Source organism: Mesitornis unicolor, unplaced genomic scaffold (genome assembly GCF_000695765.1).
Source record: "Mesitornis unicolor isolate BGI_N332 unplaced genomic scaffold, ASM69576v1 scaffold15593, whole genome shotgun sequence".
Taxonomy (NCBI): domain Eukaryota; kingdom Metazoa; phylum Chordata; class Aves; order Mesitornithiformes; family Mesitornithidae; genus Mesitornis; species Mesitornis unicolor.
This window is the reverse complement of record NW_010175467.1, coordinates 24,792-34,909: the sequence shown is the minus strand read 5'-3', so window position 1 is coordinate 34,909 and position 10,118 is coordinate 24,792. Positions and strand designations below refer to the sequence as shown.

At 39.4% G+C, this 10,118-nt stretch overlaps 1 protein-coding gene across 1 annotated transcript in view; it reads left to right on the top strand.

Annotated features, from left to right (window-relative positions):
* Positions 1-10,118, top strand: part of CCDC93 (coiled-coil domain containing 93) — a gene marked incomplete at its 5' end in the record, with an annotated part of 44,064 nt that overhangs the window by 24,871 nt on the left and 9,075 nt on the right. The window contains 7 exons of the mRNA XM_010181406.1: positions 18-80; positions 828-901; positions 1,455-1,536; positions 2,831-2,902; positions 3,795-3,866; positions 4,132-4,240; positions 8,044-8,126. Of these exons, the coding sequence (XP_010179708.1) occupies positions 18-80; positions 828-901; positions 1,455-1,536; positions 2,831-2,902; positions 3,795-3,866; positions 4,132-4,240; positions 8,044-8,126 (555 nt within the window). The remainder of the gene's footprint in view (positions 1-17; positions 81-827; positions 902-1,454; positions 1,537-2,830; positions 2,903-3,794; positions 3,867-4,131; positions 4,241-8,043; positions 8,127-10,118) is intronic.

Genomic DNA, 10,118 nt, shown 5'->3' with positions numbered 1-10,118 from the left:
TTTTTCCTTTGTAACAGTTGCAAGCTAAATGTGCTGATCTGCAAGCAAAATGTACTGAAGCAAAAAAGACGTTAACCGAGGTAATCTCAAAATAAGACTGTATAAAATATAAGAATATTATATAAGAATATATATAATCTCAACATAATAAGGACATGGAGCTGTTGAAGCAGGTCCAGAGGAGGGCCGTGAAGCTGATCAGAGGGCTGGAGCACCTCCCCTACGAGGACTGACTGAGAGAGCTGAGGCTGTTCAGCCTGGAGAAGAGAAGGCTCCAGGGGGACCTTATTGCGGCCTTCCAGTACCTGAAGGGGGCCTACAGGAAAGCTGGGGAGGGACTTTTTACAAGGGCAGGTAGTGATAGAACGAGGGGGGACAGGTTGAAGCTGGAATAGGGTAGATTTAGACTGGATGTTAGGAAGAAATTCTTTACTGTGAGGGTGATGAGACACTGGCACAGGTTGCCCAGGGAAGTTGTGGATGCCCCCTCCCTGGAAATGTTCAAGGCCAGGTTGGATGGGGCTTTGGGCAGCCTGGTCTGGTGGGAGGTGTCCCTGCCCATGGCAGGAGGGTTGAACTTGGATGAGCTTTAAGGTCCCTTCCAACCCAAACCCTTCTGTGTTTCTATTATTAATCTTTCTTTGGTTTTTTGTGCACTGATTCTAGCTGAATCATTTTTGAAAAGTTTCATGTGTGGAGGGATGTATTAAATGATGAAGCTGTTTGACAGCTTACCTCACTGATCCCATGGTATGGGAAAACTGAGTACCATGAATCATTTTATGTGTGGAAATGTATTTCAGTTTATTATTAATTGCAACCCTTAGGTTAAGAGTTACAGTGAGAAGCTGGACAAGGAATTGGCAGCCTTAGAAACAATAGAATCCCAAGCAGATTCTAGGTAAGTTTCTTCCTTTGTGACCTTTGAAATTCTGAAAAGTGATGGTTTTAAACTGAATCAGTGTTTCTTTTTCTGTCAATCTAAACAAATACTAGAATTTAAAAATGAAACAATTCTCCAGCTTGTTTTCCAAAGACAGGAAAATATTACTAGTAGTATTCAGTCAAAATGAAAAATGTCAATCTATGGTTGAAAATAATTGTAGGTGCCCAAAGCGGAAGGACCCTAGACACATGTGACAAGTAAATGAGGCCTTCCTGATTTTATTTTCTTGATATTTGAAGCCTTCATCTCATATAAATGAAATAGGAGGCTCTGGCAAAACTTTCACAATAATTACATCAGAACATAACAAAACCATCAAAATACTTGGTGTAAAACTACATTTTTATTTTGACCTTGGTATATCAGTGGTGATACTTGTTTTTTTAATTTACACGGATTTTATTGGAAATTTATTTAGAACTAAGCTTGTTCTAATGTCTTTTAGTTCCCCATCTGTTTAAGTTATAAACTGAAAATCTAATGTGGTTTACTGGATCTTCAAATTTAGCGTATTACAGAGTCTGCGAGCACTGGTGGCCATGAATGAAAACCTAAAAAGCCAGGAGCAAGAGTTCAAAGCACATTGTAGGGTGAGTTTTAGTTTCTTGTTTAAGGGTTCATTTAAAACTTGGTAAATAAGCATTGTACTTCTTCCTGATATGTTGTCATGTGGTGTCCCTGTCAACCGCCTGTCCCCCTTTTTCCCCCTCTCCATTTAGTGGCATTTCCAGGTTTATATTGTTGAATATTGCCACCAGCTTGATTTGTGGCAGAATGATGGACACTTGCCCAGTTCTGCAGTGTATCATATCCACAACAAGGTGACTGACCTGGAACTGGATTTACCAGAAGGACTTGCCCCCTGCCCCAAGGCAGGGAGATGTAAGGAAGGCTGCCAAGGCATCTGAATTTGTGTGGCCTTTGATGCTGTTGTGCCTGAGACTGTCTAATACAGGGCAGTTCCTAGACATAAAATACCAGATCAGCCTTGGTCACAGCTGTGGCTCTTCTTGTTCCTATTACCATTCTGGGAGCAGCTTGGGGTGGGTTGACAGGGAGCACTAAAATGTTAGTTTGGGGTTGGGCAGTACTAGATACCCACCTGTGCTATTCACAGCCTGAAATGGATCATCTCTTCTTGCACAATACAACCAACAGTGACGTGAGAACAGCACAGTGCCAAAGAGGAGGGTCTCAAGAAGGCCTCTAGCGTTGGAGCAACCAACCAAAAGAGACAAGGCTGAGATGAAGCTATTGCAGTTTTCAGAGCATGTTTCAGTTTTACTGTTTAATTGCTGTGTTTTGCAGTCCTGTTTATTGCTGTGTTTATGGACTGCCTAAGAATATGATCAGAGAGAATTATATTCATTCTATTTAAACAGTAATGGATGGGATTTAATAGAATGAAAAGTAGTAAAAAGAAATAGTGCCCTGAGGCATAGACTGGGCACAGGAATCTCATTTTCCCATACATACTCCTTTGGAAAGCTCTAAAGGGTTGTAATGGAAACTTCCTTGCAAGTAACTTTAGGTTCGTTCATTTTTACAAGTGCTATATATTGCAGTCTTGCATCATGCTATTGCTATTGTGATATTCCTTTACTTCTTCAGTTTCATTTTCCATGTCACTCAATAGCTGTCTTAGTGGGATTTGCAAGTAAGAAATAAATTTGTTCCTGTGTTTGATAAAAGCAGAGAGTTTTATGTAATGAGTACTAATGGATGCCTTACCCTTAAGCAGGGAATGCAGATTAATCTTACACATTTAAATATAAAGTGTGTGGACAGCTTCACAATTTTGTTAAAGATGTATGCTGTCAAGCTTCCTGCTCTCCTCTGTGAAGAGAATAATTCTCAGTTAACATTTTTTTGTTTGTTTTAAAGGAAGAAATGGAGAGACTTCAGCAAAGTATTGAAAGTTTGAAAGCTGAGGCAGTGGAAAATGAGGAGGAACAGGTAATACCAAATGTCTGAGGTTTTGTTTACAGTTTGTGTTTTAAAATGTTGGTTTAGCTCCTTCTGACTTTTGGCACATTCTCGTAAGCATTAAAGCGTGTGTTGCAATCTCTGAAAAATTCTGTTCTTGCCACTGGTAGGCTAATAACCATAGAAATACAGTAGAGTGAAAATCACTGGAGTTAATATTCTTCATTATTCTTGCAGAAACCACAGGGCTGACTCATCGATGCATTTGTGCCTTTCACTTCTTTCTTTTTAGTAGCAGAGAAGAATCTCTGGATGTTGCGTTAAGAGCAGTGCATACCTCTGACAAAAACAGGTCTTCCTCAGAAGGCATGTTTGTTTTGGCTGGGCTTTTTTTCTTCAAAAGGGGATTTATTTGAAGGATGAAAGCACAAGATTTCAGTGCCTCAGTACATTGCTGCTGTGAGCAGCTGTCAGAAGTTAGGCTTTAACATAAGTGCATCCAGACTGATGGCAAAGAATAATGAATGAACAGAAAAGGAAAACTTTGCGTTACTTGTATTGTCAGCGGGTAAACACTTAATACATTCATACCTCTGAAATGAGGTACATTGGAAGTTCCTGTCCTGAATACCGCAGTGTGGGACTGTTGTAAAGCAATGGAAGAACTATTGACAAATCTTAATAGCTAAAATACCAAAGGCTTAAAAATGAGCAAAATGCATTTGTTTACAGTAAAAGATGTCAGGTTTTTTAATGCAGATTATGAATCATTGTTAAAATAACAGCAAATGGTGGTGTTATTGTAGGAGTTATTAAATGGAAAATGGGCAAATACAGAAGGCCAGCCCAATCTGCATATTATTGCACTGCAGCTCTCATATGCCACTGTAACACACAATTGTGTTGGGTTCTCAAATTCTAGGAGCCGAATAAGATTATAGAACAGCAGTACAAAGCTGAGAAAGAGAAACTTCAAAAGATCCGGCTGTTACTGGTGAGTAACTCTGTGTAAATTTACATGCACAAAATTATTGTCAGTTTTCTTACCTTGTAACTTCTAACACTTCTTTTTGTTGTTCTAATTTTAAAAAGTTTTTCTGTCACAAATCAATTACAAAAAATTGAGCCTCAGCCAACGCCTTTTTTTTTTCTTCATAAATTAATTATTTTGTAACGAAATATTATTGGGGGGGCTTCATCCATTTTAAGAAGAGAACAAGAAGAGGCTTTGTTTTCTCCCCTCCTAACTTTCTATTCAGGCACGAAGAAACAGAGAAATAGCCATTTTACAACGCAAGATTGATGAAGTACCCAGCCGAGCTGAGCTAACACAGTATCAGAAGAGATTTATTGAACTTTACAGTCAGGGTATGTATATCAAGCAGGAACATCCTGCTTTAAGGCTAAAGCCCTGAAAGGAGGGCAATTACATTTTAGGCATGTGGCATGTAACAGCAGCAATTGCTAGTTTTCTGGAATTTTAAGGGTCTTTTTGTATTAGACACACTATTGTCAAGGTTTTATAAGCTGGTTATAAGAACTTTCCTGAGAGTGAAACTTGATGTACCAGATGTCTGGAGTAAATTTTGTCTGCAACAGGTTCAGTCATTTAGGTTAATGACCAGTGTGTTTACAAAGTCCTTAATTCACCGTGTACAAATGAGGTTGCTGTAAATTTGGGTAATGTTCAATTAATTGCTATTAATATAAGATTGCTTTAATTGCCTTCATTGATATGAGATTTCATTCATGTTCTGAACCAGCCTATGTCAAGAAGTACAAAGTAAAGGCAGTTTCCTGAAGGGATTGTTTTCTTTAATTTTTGATTTCTTAAATATCCTGCAATATGCTGATAGGATCAGAGGGCAAATTGTCTTTAACTTTTTTATGATAGAAATTTACAAAATGTGGAAATGTGCTCAGCTGACGTGTTTGCTATGCATGGATGCTATGGAACATGCAAACAGAATGAAACTTTAAAGTTGTTCCATTAAACTGATAACAGACCAGTCTACTTACTGGTGTATATACACATAGCCTGTGTATTAGCATAAGCTAAAAGAAGTTTCCACCAAGAAGAACTAGCTAATGTTTTAAAGATGTGTGTGAAGCAAGCTCCTGAAGGTTGAGCAGTTCTAGAATTGTTATCTAACTTGGATTCAGTCCTGACGGGGCATCTCTAGTGATGTAGTCGTGCGCTATCTTCCATGTGTGTTGTCAAACTCGGTGCATGGACTAGATACTAGATGTATTTCTACAGGGAGTACAAATCCAGTACTTCCGTCCCCCCTACTTTGCTTGCCACACAGTTTATTTAATCAAGTCCAGCTTTAAAGGCAGCTTTGTTGTCTTACATTAAATTTTCTACAGATTGTTTTATCTGTCATGGCAAAGTGAATTCAGACAATCTATGGTCAGAGCATCTGCCTGCTCAGAAGATGGGGACTTCATTTATATACGAAACACAGAAGGATTAAGATAAGAGACTTGTGCAGCTTTGGGTGTAGATTTAAGATGCTTTGAATTTTATGGGACTTGGTTTTCTATAGTGCAAAATATATGTCGTAACTTAGAGTAACACAGTCATAACTGGGAACCTCTGTTTTCTAGGCTAAGCTTTTGCAAAAATGAGCTGAAAATCTCTAGCAAGTCTTTCTGTGAGTTGTGGTATTTCTTAGAGGCTTTTCATTTAGACATATTCAGGTGATCTTCAGAGTTGCCAAAACCTGTTTTTCTGAACTTTGATCCAAGGGGTGTGGACAAGACAATCTTCAGCGATGCCTGCCAACCTCATTCCGTGATCCGGTACTAGGATGCTTTTGAGTTCCAATATTTCCTGCTTTATTTTTTACCTAGCTGAACATCTTCCCTTGAAAACATTAAGCAGTAGTTTCAGAAGAATCAATGAGCCAGTTGGCTTCTCTTTCCTCTTCTTTCTTTATCTGTGTTACCTTACATGGGCTCTGGTGTGTGCCCCTAAGGCTGTATAAGCTGGTACAACTTTCTAACCCAGTGGAAAATCCTGAGAAGTTTTCTTCTGGGTTGGTACATGAAATCCGCTCATAAAAAAAATCTGTGACTACCAGAGCTGCTGCAAGAAAGGGAAGAGCTGCATAAGGGAAATGGTTTGGGAAAGGCCTCTTCCATTTGGCAGCAGTCCTGCAAAAACCAAATAAAGTAAGAGTGCACACCTGAAGTAAGCCTGTTGGCAATCCTTGTGTTCATACAGTTTTTCAAGCAGCAGCCCAATTTCAGCATTTGGAAAATCATAGAATCACATCCAGCCTTTCCTTAAACACCTCCAGGGATGGTGACTCCACCACCTCCCTGGGCAGTCCATTCCAATGCCTGATCACCCTCTCCATCAGAAAGTGCTTTCTAATATCCAGCCTAAACCTCCCCTGGTGCAGCTGCAGGCCATGCCCTCTCGCCTTGTCACCAGTTGCCTGGGAGAAGAGCCCGACCTGACTACAACGTCCCTTCAGGTAGTTGTGGAGAGTGATAAGGTCCCCCCTGAGTCTCCTCTTCTCCAGGCTAAACAACCCCAGCTCCTTTAGCCTCTCATTATAAGACTTTCCCTCTAGTCCCTTCACCAGCCTCGTTGCTCTCCTCTGGACCTGCTCCAGCACCTCAATATCTTTCTTGAAGTGAGGGGCCCAGAACTGTACACAGCACTCGAGGTGAGGCCTCACCAGTACTGAGTACAAGGGCAGAATTACATCCCTGCTGCTGCTGGCCACACTATTCCTGATACAGGCCAGGATGCCATTGCCCTTCTGGGCCACCTGACACACTGCGGGCTCATGTTCAAACGATTGTCAACCAGTACTCCCAGGTCCCTCTGCTGGGCTGCTCTCCAGCCACTCTTCCCCCAGTCTGTAGTGCTGTAACAGCCCTTACTAATTTGTCAATCTATGCCAGGCTTTCTTGAATTCTTCAGTGCTTTTAGGCTGCCGCTACTCGGGACAAGTCTCAAGACTACAGCATGTGCAGAACATGTGTCACAGTCGTGCTGTGGCAGTCAGAAAGCTCTTTAGTCCTGAACATCTCACTGCTGCAGAAGTAGCCACTGCTGGATTTCTGTCACTAAAACATTCAGCTGTGAGCTGTGCGTTGTTCTTGAGCTTCAGCTGGAGAACAGAATTGAACAAATCAAAAGTTGGAATTTCATTAAAAATTTTGATGTTCAGTGATGTTGTGATGTGGTGAGAGGTCATGCTGGCTGGAAATGGTTCCATTCTGAAGCTTAGTCTAGTGTATCAGTTCAGTAAAGTTTTGGTTTAAATATGACAACTTGTTAGCCTTTAGAGTTAATGAAATGAGCATGATTTCACTCAGGTTTATCTTTTTTAACCCATACATTTTTCCAGGTTCAGGATTCTAGATAATGCTTAACATATTAACCATAATACTTTCTGCCCACTGTCCTTCTCTGTTGAACTCTTTCCTTGGGAATCACAAGTATCTTAGGTTTCCTTAGGCACTGAAGAACTAAAGAAGAGATGAACACTTAGCAGACTTGAGTATCAGTCATCTTCTTGTAGGCCCAAAGGGAATGTGTGTCCTTACCTTCCCCACAGAGCTATGACCAACATCTGCTGTAATCGCCTGAACCAGAGGGTGTTACTTGAAAAGAAAGCATTATTCAATCCTATCAGCATCGATAAATTCTAAGGAGTAAAAAGGCTTTAAAACAGTAAAAGCTTTCTTGGGCATCTTGCACATGTGTAGCTGGAAATATATACTATAATGCAGGGTTTTTTCCACACAGTACTGTCAGACTGTCCGCTTGCTCTCTGTTCCTCTGTGCGAGGGCAACTGTTGGCAGCAGAGCAGCCTTACCTGCATGGTGTAAGGGTGAAGCTCACAAAGGAAGGATGAACAGACAGTGGTAAGGAAGCACGGCTGATAGTGCCAACGTGTGTTCACATAAAAAAACTGTCAGCAGTTGAGGCTTAACTTAAACACTGAGCTGCGGTGTCCTCATAAAATGTGGTAGCTGCAAACTCAGCTGGTGATTCACATACAGAGGGAATATTCTTCCAGACTGTATTAAAGTGTGTACCATTATTGATGGTGGGAAGGATAGCGTATAAAGCCTATGAAGTGTTTTTACAGATTCCATTTCACCTTGTGCTCTTTTATTATTCTACCCTTTTTTTTGTTTGCAGTCTCAGCAACTCACAAAGAAACGAAGCAGTTCTTTACTCTGTATAATACACTGGATGATAAGAAAGTATATTTGGAAAAGGAGGTAAGAAAACGTTGTTACTGTTTGTTAAATATTCAGTCTGTGGAAAAGGCGATAAAGAGTTTTTACTTGTCTTTCACCATATTCAGAGCAGAGTTAAGTCTTTATAAGTACAAATGAAACAGCTGATTCATCAGAGTATTTCTAATGTTGAGGGATAAACAGTCTGTGTTGTAAAAGTGCTTTTAGCAGCACATGTTTAAACTACTCACTATGTTCACAAAGCATGAGTAACATTTGATTAGCAAATAGCTCTGTCTTGATATCACAGGACCAAATTACCCTCTTTTTCTCTTTTTGGTCAATACTTTTTATTTTTTTTTATTTTTTTGACTATTTATTTGTCAGTAACTTTGAGGAGCAAATTCCAGCTGCTGTTAGCAACATCAGACTTAGTTGTCAGGGTCTGAGCCTGCTGCACTGAAGTCACAGATGGTTTTAATGGATCAGGATCAGAAGAGTAGTTTTCATGAAAGCACCTTGCTTTTTTCCCTCCCCTCTCTCCCTGCCATACAGACTTCACCTCTTTCATGGGGATGACTTTAATGGACTCATTTCTAATTCTTTTTTTTTTTCCAGTGACAAGTACGTGACTTCAGTAAAGGCAGAGAAATAGGACTTGCTAAAATTTATGACATTGCTTTTAAAATACATAAAGTTTTGATACTTCAGGCTGCTGTGTTTATTCTAGTAAGAACTGAATAGTTAGTTTTGCACTACTTAGATACATTTTTTTAGTTTGTGAGACAAGCAGTAGTCAAATTTCTGGCTATGTGAAGACACTTCATCTCTTGCTTTTGAAAATTATGAGCAACCATTTCCTTCCTTTAAGCAGCTGGTTCTGTTACAAGTGCTAGCTCGTTTTCAGTTTTTCAATTCAGAAAAGTCTTTAATTTATGTAGCTTCTTTAGAGATACAATATCTTTTTCCTTTGGCAAACGTATATACAAGACTGGACTTCTTACAGATTTTCTGGAGGCCAGGATGATATTAAGATCCCACAACCCAGAATACTGTTTTCACACTACCATTCTAAATTTTAACTTTCCTGAGTTTACCCTCACAGAAGTATTTTAAGGCACAGCTGCAGTGGCCAGGTAGATCTGGCCCTTTTGTTTTGCAGAAATTACACGGCTTTATGATCATTGTCAGAATGCAAGCTGCATCACAGTAAATTTAAAAGTAGCTTCTGTGACGAGGTGATTTAAGAATACATGTAATAATACATGTCTGTAAGACGATGATCACATGCTTTGTTTTTCTGTGGTCTTTCATTGTTATTTTCTTATTTGAAATGATGAAATGTATTAATAAAATATAATACAACAGGTTGCAGATAACAATATACCAGATTTAAAATACTATGGTAAGTAGCAGCTATAGAATTTATATTCCTTTAACGTCTCCCCTAGGTTAGAGTTTAATATGGTTTAATTTTTTATTATTATTTTGTGGGCAAGCGTGCACGTTTAAAAAGCATACAGAGAACCTTTTTGAAATGGGCACATGAAAAAACAGCCAACAGAACACAGAACAGATGTATTTCATTGTTGTATAAATTGGGAATATTCTTGCTAATATAATTCAGTGCCTTTTTGTTGAGGTTTGGTGGTGGTTTTTTATTTTTTCAGTTCCAAGCTTCACTTACATGGATAAAATTTCAGAAGACAAATGAATTGATCAAGAGTTTCCCTTAGCTTGATGTCAGTCACAAGAGAGAGGTCTGAATGTCTTCTGATGCAGTCTTAACTGCGTTAAATGTATAACATAGCTGAGGTTTCCTTGCGTTGCTTTTGATATTGGAACCAGAGTTTCGGCAAGTACAGATTGTCTGTTAATGAGAAAAAGATGCCTTTGGCATCCGTGCCTCAAAAGATTTCTGGAATACGCTTGTGCTTTTTCTTGTCCTTTTTTTTTTGTTTTGTTTGTTGTTTTTTGGTTTTTGGGTTTTTTTTACTTTCTCACCCCAAAACCAACCCTGAGCATAATTGCTTT